The following is a 20,098-nucleotide window of genomic DNA, read 5'->3' as shown; positions in this document are numbered from 1 at the left end:
CACCATTGTTAGGGAATTGGCAAACATTCTCCCAACAGCATGGAACAGCACTGAGTCTGCTGGGTTACAGCATGTGTGGCACCAGAGCGGCCAATCCAGCATGAGTTTTTCCTTAAGGCCGAGTTTTGCAAGAATGCAACCCTTTGAGTTATAGGAGATTGCAGGACATACTAACACCTGCTCCCTCCTTAAATTGAAAGGATGCTTTGAGGTTCAGTGAGGTGAAATCCATTAAGTATCACCTGAGGTGAGGCATGGTATCTTATTAGCAGTTAGGATGCATTAGGTGTTGTATCTTGTTAGCAACTGGAGTAAATTAATTCATTTCAGCAACACTTTTTCCAGGAAAAAAACCCTTCTATTTCCAATCACTCCTTGTGTGGAATGTGTCCCTTTGCTCCCCAAGCCAACTGCTTCCACTCTCCATCTGACGGTTTCTTGCTGTCAGTTGTGCAAAGTGGTGAGTAAAACTGGGCTTCTATCCAAGGGTGGGGAGAGGGAAGGAAGAGGCAGCCCAGCAGGCAGTCATTAGCATTACAATGTCTAAGAATTAGGTTGAGGCACTGGCAACTCCTAAATGGGACACATGCTAAATCATGGGCTGGGTAGAGAAAGAGAAACATCTTGTGCAATGGGTCCTGAAAGTGCCAGAGGAGTTTTGGGTGTGGAGGCTTCCAAGTTTTGAATGGGGTGTTGGACCATGGTCAAGTGGTGCTGAAAAGTTAGCTAGACCTTGTGAATCTGCCTGTGCTACAATGAATGGTTTGGCCAGAGCAGAACTTGGTAGGGAAAAGGCAGATTCTGAGTGTGGCAGTCAAGGCCAAGGAGAGAAATGCATTTGGACTGGTGGTTCTAAAGAAGTGGAAGGTAATAATTATGGTACTTATTAAGTGCTTACTTTGTGCCAAGCACTGTTCTAAGTGCTAGGGTAGATACAAGTTAACTAGGTTTGGCACAGTCCCTGTCCCACATGGGGCTCACACTGTCAATCCCCATTTTACAGATGAGGTTACTGAAGCCCAGAGAAGTGAAGTGACTCGTCCAAAGTCACTCAGCAGACATGTGGTGGAGCTGGGATTAGAGCACAGGTCCTTCTGTCTCCCAGGCCTGTGCTGTATCCACTAAGCAGTGTTGCTTCTCATGTGGTGGATGAGGATGGACCATAATCAGACCCCAAGAAACATCATTATTAGGTCAGGCCTAGGGTCAATCCAGCCCAGGATTCTGTCTGACAGTAGTAACAGGATGCTTGGAAGAACAGGGCGATGATTACCCTCCTTCAATCTGTTCTAATCATTAGGAATGTACTATCTAACATCCTTAACTTTCCTTCTTGTAGCCCACTATGGATCATTCAGCCATTAATTTACCCAAGCCCTCTTGAATCTGTTGATCTTATCAGCTTCGAGACTGTCAGAGGTAATGCATCTCATAGTTATACCACCCTCTGGGTGAAGAAGTATTTTGAACAGACTGCCTATAAAAGGAAGGCTTAATGATATCTTGGCATCTTTCTTTCTGGGGCTTCTAAGGAGAGATACTTGCTCAGCTGGCCTCCAGCCATTTTGAGGGCTACTAAGGAGCAAAAAGATTGAGATGGTCTGGGAGAGGACAACTGAGGAACAGAGCAACTCAGGCCAGTGGTGAAACTGAGAATAGAATGCTCTGGCTTGGTGAACATACCTTTTAGATCATTCAGCCTTTATGATAATGGTATTTGTTAAGTGGTTACTATTGTGCCAAGCACTGTAATACAGGAAAATTGGATTAATCAATCATGTTTATTGAGCACTGACTATGTGCAGCGCACTGTACTAAGAGTTTAGGAGAATACAATACAACAGAATTAGCAGACAGGGTCGCTGCCCAGGATGAGCCTACAGTCTAGAGGGGGTGACTTGCCCTTTGGAGGCTGTTTACTTTCCTTCCCCTATATTAGCAGAGCCCTGGCACATTCTTGGAATGTCCGACCTGGGTTCTAATCCTGCCTGTGTCATTTGTCTGCTGTGGGACCTTGGGCTAACCATTTAACTTCTCTGTGCCTGTTTCCTCATCTGCAAAATGGGGAGTCTATAACTGTTCTCCCTCCTACTTAGACTGTGAGCTCCATGTGGATCCTGATTATCTTGTATGTACCCCAGCGCTTAATACAGTCCTTGGCACATAGTAAGTGCTTAACAATTGGCATTGTTGTTATTGTTATTAGTAGTAGCAGTATTGTTATTTCCTCCTCTGTAAAATAGGAATTAAATACCTGTCCTGCCTCTTGCCTAGACAGTGAGCCCCATGGGGGGCAGAGGCTATATCCAATCTGATTATATTCATAAATTCATTCAATTCAATCATATTTATTGAGCACTTACTATATGCAGAGCACTGTACTAAGCACTTGGAAAGAACAATTCAGCAATAGAGACAATCCCTGCCCACACCGGGTTTACAATCTAGAAGGTGGGGACAGACTTCAAAACAAGTAAACAGGCATCAATATAGATAGAATTGTAGACATATACATATTTACATAAGTGCTGTGGGGTGGGGAGGGGGTAGAGCAAAGGGAGCGAGTCAAGGTAATGTGGAACGGAGGGGGAGCTGAGGAAAAGGGGGGCTTAGTCTGGGAAGGCCTCTTGGAGGAGGTGAGTCTTCAATAGGGCTTTGAAGAGAGGAAGAGTGATTGTTTGGCAGATTTGAGGAGGGAGGGCATTCCAGGCCAGAGGTAGGACATGGGACAGGCGAGAACAAGGCACAGTGAGAAAGTTAGCACCAGAGGAGTGGAGTGTGTGGGCTGGGATGTAGGAGAGAAGGGAGGTGAGGTAAGAAGGGGCAAAGTGATGGAGAGCTTTGAAGCCAACAGAGAGTTTTTCTTTGGTATGAAGGTTGATAGGCAACCACTGGAGATTTTTGAGGAGGGGGTGACATGCCCAGATTGTTTCTGTAGAAAGATAATCCAGGCAGCAGAGTGAAGTATGGACTTGGCACATATTGCTTAAGAAAACTACTGTTATTATTAGTAATAATAATATAATGTTCCTCATACACATCATCCAGGTTACAGAGCAGTGTGATTTGCATGCTCAAGAACAAGCATGCTCCTAAACTGGAGGAAGATCAGCAGTGGTGACATTAATGACAAAGAGTGTGTTGTGCCCTTGTTTTTTTTTTTTTCTTGGTTGTGAAGTGTGTGTATGTGTGTGCATGTGCGCACATGCACACGTGCAAGCATGTTCCGAGAGGCAAATGTAGTACATCAAAACCTGCCCGTTTTTGAGGCTGAGTAGTCAGATGCTTTCCAAGGATAGAAGTAAAATTCTGTCAAAAGCTTTGTGTAATCCAGGGAAAAACCTCTGAGTTGAAGGGTTTCTCCCTGGTGGATAAAACTTTGAGAGAGCTAGTGATGATTGCATGGAGGAGGTGAAGCTTGCCCTTTGGTAATTTAAGCTCATACCTTTTTTCATGTATGTCATAGCCCTATATATAATCCTTGAAATCAAGAAGCTGAAGCTCTCCTCTGTCTTCTCCTCAGGAAGGGTAGCAAAATACAGCTTCTTTATTTTTTTTAATGGTATTTATGTGCTTACTATGTGCCAGGCACTATACTAAGTATTGGGGTACAAGCTAATCAGATTGGACACAGTCCATGTCCCACATGGGGCTCACAGTCTTAATCCCCACTTTACAGATGAGATAACTGAGGCACAGAGAATTGAATTGATTTACCCACGGTCACATGGTAGACATGGTGGAGTCAGGATTAGAACTCAGGTCCTTCTGACTCCAAGGCCTGTGCTCTTTCCATTAGGCAACGCTGATTCTTGATGGCTTTCAATCTATCGATTACTGGTATTTGATCACTTTAAACAGAGCACTGTATTAAGTGCTTGGGAGAGTACAATACAGTGGAAGGCACGCTCCATGCCCTCAAGGAGCTTCCAGTCTAGAATTCTCTTGGCCTTGGGTGGTTCTGGTCTTCCTCCTTGGGCATTCTAGTAACCCGGGGAGTTAAATGAGTGGCTAGATGGAATTAGGCCTGGTCCGTTCAGAACCAAAGCCAAAGTCAAAGCCACTGAAGTGACCCTCTGAGAGAACCGAGGTGGTGGTGGGGGGGGTGTTCAGGATAGCTATGAGGGTCAGCATGTGTGGGGCTTCAAGCCTGGCTCTCCCTCATTTTTTTTTTTCTTTTACCTTGGTTAGCTGGTGGAAGAGAGTAAGAGACTTTTGGAATTTGATATTGTGACACTTTACTCTTTTCTGCTACCTGAAATGCAGCTACCTGAGAAACTTCTGAGAGGAAAGGAGTTTCAGACAAGACAATGCTTTATTTAAGACTTTTAACATACACTTTTACATGCATTTTCATGCAAGGAACTGCTTCGCATTGTTGCAAACAAAGGCAAGCAACATGAAGGGACAGTAAGATGCTAATCAAAGTTGCTTTTATTTCCCACTTAGGCCTCCCTAGAGGGCTCTTGTACATGCCATGGGTACCGAACACCAAGGAGAGAGAAGCCCCTTTCAGTGTGAGGTTTTCCCTTTCTGTGCCCGTCTAGTTCCTCTGGCTGCCCCTTCCCCCACCACCCCAACTCTTCCCCAATTTGATTTAGCCCCCATTTGCTGGACAGAATGTGAAACTGCAGCAATTGCACAGTGCATTCTCTGTTAAAGGTTACTCTAGGCTACTGCTGGGCAGCTGTTAAATAAAACGAGCAGCCTCTCCCACTCCTTGGTCTTCCCCACTCCGAAGACAAGCAATGGGACAGGTTTTATCCACCGTAGTGGACCTTAAGTAAAAAAAAGAAGACAGGCTTACTTGTTAGTGGTTTGTTAATGGCTTCCACGTAAATTTTAGCAGAGAAATAGATTATTTTGGTTAGCAATTTGCACACCCGCCACCCTACCCACCCACCCTGCTCATTTGTGGGTCATACAACCATCTCTTGTTTTTTTTTTTAATGGTATTTATTAAGCTCTTGCTATGTCCCAGGCACTGTTCTAAGCACTGGGATAGATATAAGGAAATCAGGTTGGACACAGTCCCTCTTCCACTTGGGGCTCACAGTTTTAATCCCCATTTTACAGATGAGGTAACTGAGGCACAGAGAAGTTAAGTGAGTTGCCCAAGGTCATACAGTAGACAAGTGGCAGAGCTGGGACTAGAACCCTGGTCCTTCTGACTCCTGGGCTGTGGTCTTAAGAAGCAGCATGGCTCAGAGGAAATAGCACGGGCTTGGGAGTCAGAGGTCATGCCTCCAAAGTTCTGCTAACTCCACCTTACCCTGTTCACATCCTTGTGAGTGGAGATTAGGAGCAGATGTGAAGGTGGTTTGTGCTGATAGGGTTTTTCAGTTCTAAGTCTCCCAAGCAATTGCCTGAATTCTAAGCAAACTTCAGGCTGTGATATAATCCCAGACCATTGGACTCTCCAAAATGCTTAGTACAGTGTTCTGCATACATTAAGCCCTCAGTAAATGATTGATTGATTGATTAACACTCAGGATAGGAAACTACTAGAGTATTCAGCTGGGTCTATGTTGGGGGAATCATATTGGTCAACTGTATAGAATTGCTCTTTGATTCAAAGATGAAGCTGTTGATGAAAATTGTCCGTGTGTGTGTGTGTGTGTGTGTGTGTGTCACAGAAAATCTTTTGCATACTTTGTCTTGTTAGGACACCACTTCTGGCCCCTGCTCATTCTGGGTGAGCAATGCTCATACCCCACTGGCTAAGAGGAGAAAGGTGCATCTACACATGCTTGAGTTGTTTTTGTAGTAGTGGTGATGATTTGCATCAGGCCATCCACACTCCTTTGCTGGTTCCCCTATGCCCAGTGGCACGATTGGGCTAAACCACAAGTAAAAGAGTGTAAAACCTGCTAGCAACAGTTTGATTTGATTTAACACTGTGGTGGTGTTTGTTGGCTATTTTGAATCTAGCTTAATTAACATTAACTCCGTTGGGCTGGAAATGCAGCAGCCCTCACAGTTTCTTTCAGGGACCCAGAAGGCATTACTGAGCTAGACAGGGAGGACAAAGGGGTCATACATACAACTTTTGAATTGTTCCCCTTTGACCTGACCTCGTTCCATTTTTCTGTTCCAGCCTCTGTATGACAGCCCTAAAGCTCGCCAGGAAGTGGATCATCATTGGCGTGCTTCTGGGGGCCCCCACATTGTGCCCATCTTGGATGTTTATGAAAACATTCACCACAACAAGAGGTGCCTCCTCATCATCATGGAATGGTATGTCCAGAGTCCACTCAGCCATTACCTTTCCTCCCTCTCTTTTGCATTTCTTTTTTCCTCCCACAGTTCCCACTGACCCCAACCACCAGGAGGAGAGGTGATTAGATGGGTAGGATGGGTCAGGGTTTTGGCAGGATCCTGCTCACTGGCTGCCACCAAGCCAGGGAGCCTCTGGGAACCCTGCCAACCAGTGAGGACACCACTGCTTCCAGGGCTAGGGTAGTGTTTTGCCCGCAGAGGTCAAGGAGTGGAGCAGCCATCTTGACTCCCTCTCTGCCTCTTTCCAACTCATGGAACAGGGAAGCTACTTCCTTCCAGGAGAACTGAGGGAGAAGGTAATGGCATTGTCCTCACAGTGCCACGTCTGCTCACAGAGTGGGTGTCCATGTTCGAGAGCTACATCTGGTATCATGAAGAGCCAAATTTGACCCCAGGCTAGAATAAGGGTGAGCAAAAGTATAGCCTGCAAACCAAATCCGGCCCATGGGTGTGGTCCTGCAGCCACCATTACATCCAACAGCTCTGGGAGCTGTGGTTTGCAAGGGCTGCTTATTGGCTCCATGGTAAGCTCAGAGCCTGGTGAAAGTCAGGCCAAAGTGCAGCTGTTTCTGCCTTTTTAATCCCCTCTTTGTCCTACTCCTCTCTGCTCACCCTGCTCTTATGTGCACAGCTCTCAACAGATGGGTAAGTCACTAAGTGGTCCTCTAGTCCAAAGAATTCCCTGCCTCTGGTTTAGAAGGGTTCTTATGGGAAAGGTACAGCAGCACCAGTCTAGTGGAGAACAAGTCAACAAAACCTAGTGTCAGACTGATTTCCAGCCAGCTCCCTACAAGATAGGCTTTCTCTGAAGTGAAATGACTATGTCCAGTTATAGGAAAACAATCTGGTGTCCTCATCATGACTGGCTTCAGCTCCCAAAGGATGGCTAGATGGAGTCTCCTGTCAGGAAGGATGAATGAGCCTCCATCTTAAGCCTTCAGGACCTGTGCAGAGGAATTGATTATTGTGCTAGAGGTTTCCCCTTTACCACTCACCTTCTGTGGTCCCTGTCAGCCATGTACCCTGCTGGGGCATGCAGTATGATGAGCGGGAGGACAGGTGGGGTGCAGCACTTTGTCAAGCATACCAGATGATTTTTTTTCACAAGCCAAAACCATTTACGGCATATTGCTGGGGCCATGCCCGTGATGCTGTGACCCGGAAGATGGTTGCCTTAATAGCTGCTGCAGTCTTTGCTGCCCTCAATAGCCAGCTATTTATCAGGATTCCAACTGGGACTGTCCACCTATAGGATACCCTCAGTGGTTCTTCGGTCAGAAACCTTGACCACGGATGGCACAGCCCCAGCAGACAGAACTGGGACCGGGACCTGGTCTCCTGGTTTGCAGAGCAGTACTGCCTGCTGTAGTTCTTGGGCTTTCTCCTTTCCACCCTATCATTCTGGGGCTCTTATCTCCATTCCCTCAGCCTCACTAATCCCAATTTAATTTCAAGACCCTTTTACCCTCATTCAATCAATCAATCAGTGGTATTTATTGAGCACTGACTGTGTGCAGAACCCTGTACCAAAGATTTGGAAGATTTCAGTAAAGTAAACAAGATCCCTGCTCTCAAGGAGCTTACAATCTAGTGGGGGAGATCGACATTAAAATAAATTACAAGGTAGGGGAAGAAGGGAGTATAAAGATGCCTACATAGGTGCTGTAACTGGGAGTGGGGGGTGAGTGTCTGATTGCTTCGGTTGTGCTGTCTCAAGTGCTTGAGTGATGTAGTAGGGAGGTAAAATAGAAGGGTGGAGGAGTGATTATTCAGGGAAGGCTGCTTGGAGGAGATATGATTTTAGCCGGGCTTTGAAAATGGGGAGAATAATGGTCTGTTGGATGCAAAGGGAGAGGGAGGAGAGCATGAGGAAGGGGTCGACGGTGAGAGAGACAAGAACAAGGCACAGCAAGGAGGTTGGCTTGAGAGGAATGAAACGTGAGAGCTGAGTTATAGTGGGAGAGGAACCATGAGTCAGTGCCCTCAGCTCTTCACAGTTCCACATTTGTTTGCTTGGGGGAATTAGGAAGTGTTTCTGATCCAACTGAATTGCATTTTAGGAACTCTTAATGGAAGGGAAAATGTCTATAGCTCTTTGGAGTGGGTCTAAGATCACTCTCCTAAGTTAGCCAGACAGAATCCACCATCTCACAAGCTACTGGCAGCCAGTGGATCGAAGACAGACACAGCCGAGCAGCCACCCCACCCAAATAGCCATCACCTTTGCTTTCCCTACCTGTATTGATGTGCCCTTTCTTTTGCAGCATGGAGGGTGGAGAGCTGTTCAGCAGGATCCAGGAGCGAGGAGACCAGGCTTTCACAGAGCGGGGTATGGCCGTTGCTGTTGGGCTTGAAGCGGGAAGAGTTAAAAAAACCCAAAAAACCCTTGTCTGGGGTCAAAGAAGGGGAGCCCTATTTTGTTTCTTTCCCTTCCTCCAAAGGTTGGGTTGGGAAATTAGGTAGAGTGAAGATTCACCCTAAAGTAAACTGATTCTGCTGTAGGTAGTTTTTAGCAAGCCTATCCCTGGCACTTCTCAGTAACACCCCGCCTGCCATCAAGCCATCTCTACAGAGGGGCAGTGGGAGGCCGGCATGTTTGCAAACCCAAACACAGCTGTTAGATCTAATTTTAGGCTGGCCAGCTTTGATAGGCACTCTGTAAACAGCCACTGCATTGTAAGTTGGTTGGGTCTTCCAAAGGCTGACCTTTTGGAAATCAAACTGTATAAGGAATTAAATACCTTTCTTTTTTTCAGAGGCCTCAGAGATCATGAGGGACATTGGGACTGCCATCCAGTATCTGCATGCCATGAACATCGCCCACAGAGATGTTAAGGTGAGACTCCCTGAGGAGAGATGAAATTCAAGGCGAATGGAAAGTGGTAGTTTGCTTCAGATATACGTGAGTAAGATTAGGAGACTGGTTCTGCCATTCCATTCTCACAGAGGGGATTTCATAGAAGCCTAGTGGAAAGAGCACAGGACCAAGAATCAGGAGCCCTGGGTTCTAGTCCCGGTCCTGCCACTTGCCTGCTTTGTGACCTTGGGCAAGCCATTTGACTTTTTTTGGTATTTGTTAAGCGCTTACTATATGCCAGGCACTATACTAAGCACTGGGGTAGATACAAGATAATTAGGTTGGACACAATCCCTCTCCTGTATAGGGTTCACAGCCTCAATCCCCATTTTCCTGAGAAGCAGTGTGGCTCAGTGGAAAGAGTACGGGCTTTGGAGTCAGAGGTCATGGGTTCAAATCCTGGCTCTGCCAACTATCGGCTGTGTGACTTTGGGCAAGTCACTTCACTTCTCTGTGCCTCAGTTACCTCATATGTAAAATGGGGATTAAAACTGTGAGCCCTCTGTGGGACAACCTGATCACCTTGTAACCTCCCCAGCTCTTAGAACAGTGCTTTGCACATAGTAAGCACTTAACAAATACCATCATCGTTATTATTATTTTATATTTGAGGTATCTGAGGCACAGAAAAGTTGTGACTTACCCAAAGTCACACAACAGATAAGTTGTGCATGAGAAGCAGCGTGGCTTAGTGGAAAGAGCATGGGTTTAGGAGTCAGAGGACATGGATTCTAATCCTGGCTCTACTACTTGTCTGCTGTGTGATTTTGGGCAAGCCACTTAATCAATCAATCAATCAATTGTATTTATTGAGTGCTTACTGTGTGCAGAGCACTGTACTAAGCGCTTGGGAAGTACAAGTTGGCAACATAAAGAGACGGTCCCTACCCAACAGTGGGCTCACAGTCTAGAAGACTTAATTTCTCTGTGCCACAGTTACCTCATTTGTAAAATGGGGATTAAGACTGTGAGCCCCATGTGGGACAACCTGATTACCTTGTATTTACCCCAGCACTTAGAACAGTGCTTGACACATAGTAAGTGCTTAACAAATACCATGATTATTATTATTATGAAGTGGTGAACCTGGGATTACAACCCAGGTCCTTCTAACTCCCAGGCCTGTGCTCTATCCACTAGGCCACGCTGCTTCTCTGTACCTCAGTTTCCTCATCTGTAAAATCAGGATAAAATTGCTGTTCCCCCTCCCTCTTAGACTGAGAGACCCATGTGGGACAGGGACTGTGTCCAATCCGATTATTGTGTATCCATCCCATTATTCAGCACAGTGCTTGGCACATGTAGTAAAGGTTTCATAAATACCATCATTATTATCACTATTATTATTCCACCTGCATGGACATCTCTAATGTGCTTCAGCAGCAGGGTTGTGATCAACTCTCCTACTCGACTAAAAGAGAATAGGAGAAAATAGGCTGCAATTGCAGCATGATGGATTTAGGTTGGATATAAGGAAGAGCTTCCACTGTTCAGCAGTTGTTGCTGATAAGAAACAGATTACCCCAAGAGGTATAAAATCTCTTTCCTCATAGAAACACTGGGCTAGAATTCAGTGCTTAGGACAGTGCTTTGTACATAGTAAGCACTTAACAAATGCCATTATTATTATTATTGTTATTATTATTATTATTCTTCAGGTTATCTGGGTTCTTTCACCAGCTCTGACACCCAATAGTTCATGTAATCTGAGGTAAATTGTTTATCCTCTCTTCACCTCCCTTTCTTCATCTGTGAGCCCCTTCTAGACTGTGAGCCCCCTTCTAGACTGTGAGCCCGCTGTTGGGTAGGGACTGTCTCTGTGTTGCCGACTTGTACTTCCCAAGCGCTTAGTACAGTGCTCTGCACACAGTAAGCGCTCAATAAATATGATTGATTGATTGATTGATCTGGAAAATATCCGCCTTAGCTGTTTCACAGTGTTGTTAACAAAAAATAAAATCTTCATTGAGGGGAAGTTGGAAGATAGATGAGGTTGAGGGAAACAAAAGGGTAGACTGGTCAATTCATTGAGGGCAGGGACTGTGTCTTTTACTTTTGCTGTATGCCCCCATGTGTTCAGTACAGTGCTCTGTGCACAGGTGCTCAGTAAATACTGATAATGATAATGCTATTTCCATTTTAAAATGTCATGCTTAAAAATCAATGGTGTGTAACAAATAGAAAAGTATTGTTAGATGATGCAGAAATGGAGTCCAATATATAATGGATTCATTACTTTTTTTCCCCCTCGCAACTTTTGTTGATGTTTAACCTGAGCATAAAGGGAGAATATCTGTAACAGTGCTTTAAGCTCCTCAAAGTAAAAGGTCAAGGTAAATATAATTAGGTGCAATCCTATCTGGAGTCAGAGGGCTAGGCAAAGTGGCCTTAAGAGGCCCCTTTCAGCCCAGACAGGGCTCAAAGTAAAGTTGGACTTGAACCAGAATGGGGATGGGCTCCCGGCCATTCCGATTAGAACAGGCGTTAGGATGGGGGTAGCGAGGAATTTCAAACTGACACAGTGAGACTCCAGCTCACCTTTCAACCCAGTGTGGAGGAGAGGAATGCCACAGGACTGGCTTCTCCCCTTCCCGCCTTCCCCATGCCAGCTCCGCAGCCGTTCTAGTAGGTGACTGGCAGTCTGGCACGCTGCTACCCAAGCCCCAGGCTGGGGCGGGGGCTGGCTCTGTTTTGGGGCCAACCTTGCTCCTTGGCCCACACACCAGTAAGGGGCAGCACAGACTCCATGCCGTCTTGGAGCTGAAAGAAAACAAAGAAGCCTTTTTGAAATTATTCAAGCCAGAAGAGGTGCGCAGCCACTCATGCTTTAACCTGATCCCTGTTCCGGATCGTTCCACCTCATTTCCTTCCACCAGTGAGCTCGAGACTTCTGGAATTCAATAAGACATTTGGAAGGGTTTAATTGGGGCTGAGTTGTCCTCTCTTCTCCCGCTCGCGCCCCCACCCCCACCTTGTGATTTGCCAGACCTGTTCTGCACAGAGCACATCCAAAAAATTGAGATCAGACCAATTTGGAAGACAGGGAACCCATTGCAAGAACAATTAGAAAAGCAACAGGATCTATTGGATGTTCCACTTATTTGGGAATTGGGAATCCTGGGCTCTGTTCCCAGCTCTGCTATGGGCTGTTGGATTCTGGGCAAATCCCCTCAATCAATCAGTGATATTTATTGAGCACTTACTCTTTGTAGAGCACTGTACTGAGCACTGGGGATACAACAAATTTAGCAGACATGATCCCAGCCCACAAGGAGCTTACAGTCCATTGGGTGGGGGGCCAGGGCTTCAGTTTCCTCTCTGCATAATGGGGGAAATCATTCTTCCCTCCTAAACTGACAGAACTATGTGAAAGTGAGTTAAAGTACTTAAGTACTTTTCTGCCCACTCCCAAGAAAATGAGCTATTTAAGTGGAAGGGTAAATAGAAAATGAAGTACTTAATAACATACACACAGCAGCTGGCTCTTGAATCTTGTGGAGTCGCAATCCAATCAAACCACCAGGCAAAATTCAGATCAATCAATCACTCAATCATATTTATTGAGCACTTACAATGTGCAGCACACTGTTCTAAGTGCTTGGGAGAGTATGATATATCAGAATTGGAGACATGTTCCCTGCCCACAAAAGCTTATGGTCTAGAGATTTGGGGGAATGGATGCTTAGTCCATTTGTGATCTCAAAAAGCCTAATTAAGATTCTTGTTCTAGGTGAATTAAAATTGGGCCTGCTAACATTTTACTTCAATGTGCTCCCTTAGTTTAGTAAATAAAACAAAGTTCAGGTCATGCCACATATGCACTCACTGAATTTGCAACTTTGAAGTAGTTGGTGTTTTTGTTTGGAAGTGAATTTCAGTGTCTCAGAAACATATTTTTTGTGGTATTTATTAAGTGCTTAGCAGCATGGCTTAGTGGAAAGAGCACGGGCTTTAGAGTCAGAGGTCATGGGTTTGAATCCCGATCCGCCAATTGTCAGCTGTGTGACTTTGGGCAAGTCACTTAACTTCTCTGGGCCTCAGTTACCTCATCTGTAAAATGGGGATTAAGACTGTGAGCCCCAAGTGGGACAACCTGATCACCTTGTAACCTCCCTAGCGCTTAGAACAGTGCTTTGCACATAGTAAGTGCTTAATAAATGCTATAATTATAATTAGTGGAAAGAGCACAGGCTTGAGAGTCAGAGGTCATGGGTTCTAATCCCGGTTCTGCCACTTGTCAGCTGTGTGACTTTGGGCAAGTCACTTCTCTGCCTCAGTTACCTCATCTGTAAAATGGGGATTAAGACTGTGAGCCTTATGTTGGACAACCTGATGACCTTGTATCTACCCCAGCACTTAGAACGATGCTTGGCACATAGTAAGCACTTAACAAATGTCATAATTACTATTATTACTAGGCACTGTACTAAATGCTGCGATAGATAAAAGCTAATCAGATTGGACACAGTCTCTGTCCCAACATAGGGCTCACAATCCTAATCCCCATTTTACAAATGAGGTAACTGAGGTACAGAAAAGTTAAGTGACTTGCCCAAGGTCACACAGCAAGTAAGTGGCGGAGATGGAATTAGAATCCAGGTCCTTCTGACTCCCAGGTCCTTCTGACTCCCAGGCCCATGCTCTATCCATTAGGTCATTCCTTTCCTGGGACTCTCTTCAGTCTTACCTTCTTTATAAGTTACCTCCTTAGCCTCAGAAATGGAATGGTCCAAGTATATTTTTTGAAAAGATCCAAACTGGGTGAACACTGAGTTTACTGAGCTCATAAACTCATATTTAATAATTGAGCACATTAATTCCTCACCCAGGTGACGTGGCACTGGATACTGAAGAGACTTTACAAAAGAAGAGATCTTCTAATCTAGGAGGGGGAGGCAAACAAATTAAAGAAAACAAATCTACAACTTGATAAAGGGTGAAAGCAACAGTAATAGGAATATGTGGAAAGGTGACAATTGCACATTTGTGCTGAGCTCTCTGGTGGATGGTTTAAACCAGGGCAGTGAGGGATTAACCAGGAAGACTTGGTGCAGGTGGAAGGATTTTAGGTTTGTGCCTTTGGCTCCCTTATCTCTAGGAATAAGCAGCATGGCTTAGTGGAAAGAGCACAGGCTTTGGAGTCAGAGGTCATTTTTTCAAATCCCATTTCTGCCACTTGTCAACTGTGTGACTTTGGGCAAGTCACTTAACTTCTCTGTGCCTGTTACCTCATCTGCAAAATGAGGATTAAGACTGTGAGCCTGACGTGGGACAACCTGATCACCTTGTAACCTCCCCAGCACTTAGAACAGTGCTTTGTATATATAGTAAGCACTTAATAAATGCCATTATTATTATGATGACGATGATGATGATGTCTGTAACCTCACAGCACTTTACTCTAAATTGCCTGCTGGGTTTTTCTTCCCTTTGGTTTCATTGCAGCCTGAAAACCTTCTGTACACATCCAAGGGAAAAAGCACAGTACTCAAACTCACAGATTTTGGTTTTGCCAAGGAGACTACTCAAAACACCCTGCAGACACCATGCTACACTCCTTATTATGTGGGTGAGTTTGCTTCTCCGTGTACTCCCTCAGCCCTCAACCATTGGGGAAAGATGTCCTAGGCCCCTACTTCTGCAATAGAACCCACACATGCATTGAAAGGGCGAAGATACCAAGAGTTCAGTTCCTTGCCCAGATCAGAGAAACTACTTCTTCAAAGTGGATAAGGGTCATGCCAGATAGAGATTCAGTAGCCGTTTTCAGATACCCTCCGGAATCGAATTGGAAGATCTTGAAGGAGTTGCTTTTGGGGAAGCTTGGCAGCTTGACGAGGCTCAGGGTAGATGCTGGTCATTTCTGGCCTGACCTGATTCTTTGGGGAGATGAGCTCTTCCTTCTTCCCTTCCAGATGCACTCCTGCAGAGAGGTTTTCCAGAACCCTCTTTCAGGTCAGATGATTGGCTTAGGTTGGGGCAGAATGTGCCACTTGCACCCTCCAGCCATGCCCATTAGGGCTTCAGCTTCTGGCTTTGGGCTGGCCTTCCTTTTCTCCTACACAATGCTCACATGTGGTAGAGACCTGGCTGGGAAGGAAACTCAGTGTCCTAAACCCATTGGCCTAAGGGCAACTCTCTGTTTAGACTGGCCTTCCTTAAGTGGCCATGGAGGGTTCAGGCTTTGGAGGACCTTTCTCCCATCAACTGGGGGATGGAAAGGTCCCTTTTATCTAGCTGCATCAGGAAAGGCAAATGTCCCAGGGCCTGCTGGCTGAGGCCTCTTTTCACTTCCCTTCCCACTCCACCCTGCTGCGCTGTCCTCTGGAACACTCTGGAAGGGGCCCGGTTCCCTTTGGAAGAATTGCCCAGGCAAGAACCCATTCTTCTACCCCTTCCTTTCCATCTTCAAGGAATTATAGTTCTTGGACAGGTGCCATTGTGACTAGGCCAGGTAGTCTCCTTCCCTCTTAATGCTGGCTCACCCATATAAGCATACTAAGCGGTTGCCTAGAATGCTATTTGTTTTTGGCTAAGTGTTCTTTTTTTTCTCTTTCCAACTTCTGCTTCTGCCTTGGGCTACAACTGCCTTTGTCATAGAGTGCCAAAATGTTTTGAGCAGTTCTGTCTGCTCTACCCCAAAGAAAGCAAAATAGGTGAGCCTGCCTTTGCTTAAGAACTCTTTCCCACACCCAGCCCATGAGGGAATATCTATGGGAGTTTGACCTTCTTTAGGAGCTTAAAAACTCCAAAGGAAACTTAGGTCTCTTCCTTGTTTGTTTCAACTATAGTTAGTGGTAGTTAGGAGAACAGAATGGTATGTGATAGCATGAGCCATAGTGCTCATGAACTCCATGGCGAAGGCAGTGAATTATCTGGCCAACAAAGAATGTTAGACACCACAAGAAGCCATCTCTCCCTTCAGAGGAGGCTCTACAGGCCATCTGCAGCAGTCTTGGCAACTCTGAGGTTTCCCATTCAGAACCATCGAGATTCTGCCCAAATCGATTCCCAGGACTATGGAGATGATGAGAAATGCACCAATAGGCCTGGCGTATGTGCTAGTGAATCTTCGGAGGTTAACCAAGGCTTCTGAAGACAGAGATGCCCTCAGAAAAGGGATCAACAAAATGCTCACTCAGGGCAAGTAGAGGACAGCTATCCTAGAGAAGCAGCGTGGCTCAGTGGAAAGAGCATGGGCTTGGAAGTCAGAGGTCATGGGTTCAAATCCCAGCTCTACCACTTGCCAGCTGTGTGACTTTGGGCAAGTCACTTACTCTCCCTGTGCCTCAGTTACCTCATCTGTAAAATGGGGATTAAGACCGTGGGCCCCACGTGGGACAACCTGATCACCTTGTATCCTCCCCAGAACTTAGAACAGTGCTTTGCACATAGTAAGCACTTAACAAGTACCAAAATTATTACTATTATTATTATTATTATCCTTTTTCTTCTTGAAACACTGCCCTGGGAATAGATCTTCAGGCCTGTGATGTGGGCTTGTCAGGGACCAAGAGTATAAACCAGGCCAGTGCAGCTGACCCCTCGAACACTGATTGATTGATCAGCCCAGTCCTCCAGGATCTAAATATCCAGGTAGCAAAATAAAAAATCAGTCCATCAGTGGTATTTATTGAGCTCTTACTATGTGCAGAGAATTGTACTAAGCACTTGGGACAGTATACTACAACAGAATTAGCAGACACATTCCCTGCCCATAATGAGCTTACAGTCTAGAGGGGGAGAAGATGGTATTCCTGAGAGAAATATTCACCTTACCACCACAGAAGACTGACTGTGGACCCGTGACCCAGAGGATGTTTACCTCCACATCCTCTAACCCAGCGAATTCCTCCAATCAGTCATATTTATTGAGTGCTTATGATTCCTGCAGTTTCAGAATGAGGAGTCTCATTGCCGGTCTTGTTCAGGTTCATATTGGTGTCCCGGGTTTTCACAGAATGTCTGGTAGGACAGGTGACTTGGCTAAGGAGGCAGAGTCTTCACATCATCACCTACCCAGATGGCTATCTTGTCAAACATTCCTCTATGTTGCCTGACAGGAAAGACCTAGGATACCCTCCTGAAATCCAGATAGGTTCCTTCCTAGGACCAGTGCTTTATTGGAGCCACCCTGGGCACCCAGGTGATGAGGGCATTTCTGCCCAGCACATCACAGCAGTCAAGCAAGGAGGTGGGTGCCAGCAAGGTAGTGTCTTGATGTGTTGGGGGTTGTGGCAGTCACGACCGATGCCCTTTCTTCTTTTGGCTCACTTTGGGATGTGCTCATTGCAGCTAGCCCTCAGGACACAATGGAGGCAGACATCCTCCCAACTAGAGAAATCCAGAGGTGTTCTCTAAGAGAAAACTTATTGACAGGACACCAGTTCTCAGAACCCTCCTTCCAGCTAGGGCTAACTACACTGACAGGATAAAGACCCCACCTAGAAGATGAAGGGAACATTGTTCTGCCATTACTTCTGGAGGGTAAGAAGGCGGGCAGCTCCCTTCTGGCCATGAGACTTCTTTTGGGGCTGTTTTAACTCAACTCATACATCAGAAGTCCTCTACTCTTTGAGAGATTAATGTCCTGCCATAAGGTGGTGGGACTAGCCTTTCAAGAAACAGTTTCAGCTCACTCAATAAAAGGACAAGTTGTTTCCACAGAGGCATCACACATCCCCCTAGAAGAGATCTAGAAGCAGCGTGGCTCAGTGGAAAGAGCACGGGCTTTGGAGTCAGAGGTCAGGGGTTCAAATCCCGGCTCCACCAATTGTCAGCTGTGTGACTTTGGGCAAGTCACATAACTTCTCTGTGCCTCAGTTCCCTCATCTGTAAAATGGAGATTAAGACTGTGAGTCCCCCCGTGGGACAACCTGATCACCTTGTAACCTCCCCAGCGCTTAGAATAGTGCTTTGCACATAGTAAGCGCTTAATAAATGCCATTATTATTATTATTATTATTATCTGTGGGCCACTCTACTCCACTCCCTTCACTTTTGGGAGCCATAACTCTCTAGATGTAGTCTCCAGACAAAAGACCTTGTTTTGGTAGATCCATTCTTCTGCACCTCTATCAGCAAAGTGGTGATGAGCCACAGGATCTACTAGAATGATCATCTGGGGTGTCCCTTATTCACCTTTAGAGAAACAAGAGTTATTTACTCTAACCTGAATTCTCTAAAGGCATGTAAACATGTCAGATGGTCACACCCACTCTCTCCCCACCTCCCTCAAGGATGGTTTCTTTTTTCTTATACCAGACTTGGATTGTCAGGAAGTGGGAGGGAGAAGGGGCTGGCTTCCTTGTTTTGGGCAAGCTGCCTGCTCTGTGGGGAACAACCCCATTGGAGCTGTCCAAGGTGTAGTCCTGAGGGTACCTGGGAGCAGTTACCAGAATAATCATCCTGTTGTGTATGTTGTGATCTGCACATCTGCGGGGAGCTCAGGTTGTAGTGAGTAACCTTTGGAGTTGAGCCAGATGTGAGCCTAGGGAAGTAGCATATTCAAAATCACCTTCCATTCCTATACCTTATTATGAATTTTGTGACTTCGGTGCTGAGTGAAATCAACAGGTTAAAACTCTTAGGGAGTTGGAAAAAGGGAGAGCTCTGTCTGCATGAGGAGCTGCCAAAAAACCTCCCAAACTCAAAATTATGATATCTAAAATAGATCCTGAAAAAGTCCAGCCAAGCATTCTGTTTTCTAAATGACATCATGGGAGCTCTAAATATATAAGTGATAAAAACTGCCATCAGCCTGAGAATAAAAATCAAACTTGAATTTTGTTTTTCTTTTTAAATTTTACTTGGTATTTTTATTCTAGAAATGGGCACTCAATTTAGCCTAAAAATAACCAGTAATGAAATTAACCATAGCAGAGAAAGTTCTAACCTCACACCTAGAAGAGCACCTATGCCTGTTCATCTTGACCCTAGGTTTGATATTTTTAGTATCCCAGGTTGGATTTCTCCTGAGCTCATGAGGCAAAGAGAAAGGGCTGGGCAGCAAATCTATGGTCTATGTGTTTGGGAAACTAGGACAATGGAGGCTTTTGCAGCCTCAGGTAGTCAAAGGTTTCTTTTAATTAGAATGCAGTTTATATGGAGTTTATTGCCAGTCAGATTTCCCAGGATCAATCAGTCAATCAATCATGGTATTTATCAAGCACTTACTCTGTGCTTACTATGTTCAGAACATGGCACTAAGCTCCTGGGAGAGTACAGTACAAGAGAGTTGGTAGACATGATCCCTGCCCACAAGGAGCTTTCAGTTTACAGGGGGATATAGACATTAAAATAGATTAGATCCCTCAGCAATCAACATTTTGGACCAAGTAATTTCACAAAGCCACTATTCCTTGAGTAGGGGGAGGCAAGGGGGTCACTTTACTGAAAACGATTCCTACTTTCCCAGGGATTTTTTTATGGTATTTAAGTGCTTACTGTGTGTCAAGCAGAGTTTTAAACACTGGGGTAGATACAAGTTAATTAGGTCGGACACAGTCCCTGTCCCGCATGGGGCTCACAGTTTAGGATGGAGAACAGGTACTTAATCCCCATTTTACAGTGGAGGAAACTGAGGCACAGAGAAGTTAAGTGACTTTTCCATGGTCACACAGCAAGAAATCAGCAGAGACGGGGTTAGAACCCAGGTCCTCTGACTCCGAGGCCTGTGCTCTTTCCACTAGGCCATGCTGCTTTTTATTTTTCTTCCATGGGGTTCACCTAGCTTACATGAATATTCTCTAATGGACTTTGCCCTTGTCCAGTGTCCATAGTAATAATAATAATAATAATGATGGCATTTATTAAGTGCTTACTATGTGCAAAGCACTGTTCTAAGCACTGGGGAGGTTACAATTAGATCAGGTTGTCCCATGGGGGGCTCACAGTCTTAATCTCCATTTTACAGATGAGGGAACTGAGGCACAGAGAAGTTGTGACTTGCCCAAAGTCACA

General features: G+C 45.4%; 1 protein-coding gene across 1 annotated transcript in view; it reads left to right on the top strand.

The window, feature by feature from the left end:
* Window positions 1–20,098, top strand: part of MAPKAPK3 (MAPK activated protein kinase 3) — a 103,294-nt gene that overhangs the window by 67,068 nt on the left and 16,128 nt on the right. The window contains exons 3-6 of the mRNA XM_038771487.1: window positions 6,098–6,237; window positions 8,544–8,608; window positions 9,036–9,115; window positions 14,582–14,705. Of these exons, the coding sequence (XP_038627415.1) occupies window positions 6,098–6,237; window positions 8,544–8,608; window positions 9,036–9,115; window positions 14,582–14,705 (409 nt within the window). The remainder of the gene's footprint in view (window positions 1–6,097; window positions 6,238–8,543; window positions 8,609–9,035; window positions 9,116–14,581; window positions 14,706–20,098) is intronic.

Source organism: Tachyglossus aculeatus, chromosome X2 (assembly GCF_015852505.1).
Source record: "Tachyglossus aculeatus isolate mTacAcu1 chromosome X2, mTacAcu1.pri, whole genome shotgun sequence".
Lineage (NCBI taxonomy): Eukaryota > Metazoa > Chordata > Mammalia > Monotremata > Tachyglossidae > Tachyglossus > Tachyglossus aculeatus.
The sequence above is the reverse complement of the archived record's forward strand: the minus strand, read 5'-3'. Positions and strand labels throughout refer to the sequence as shown.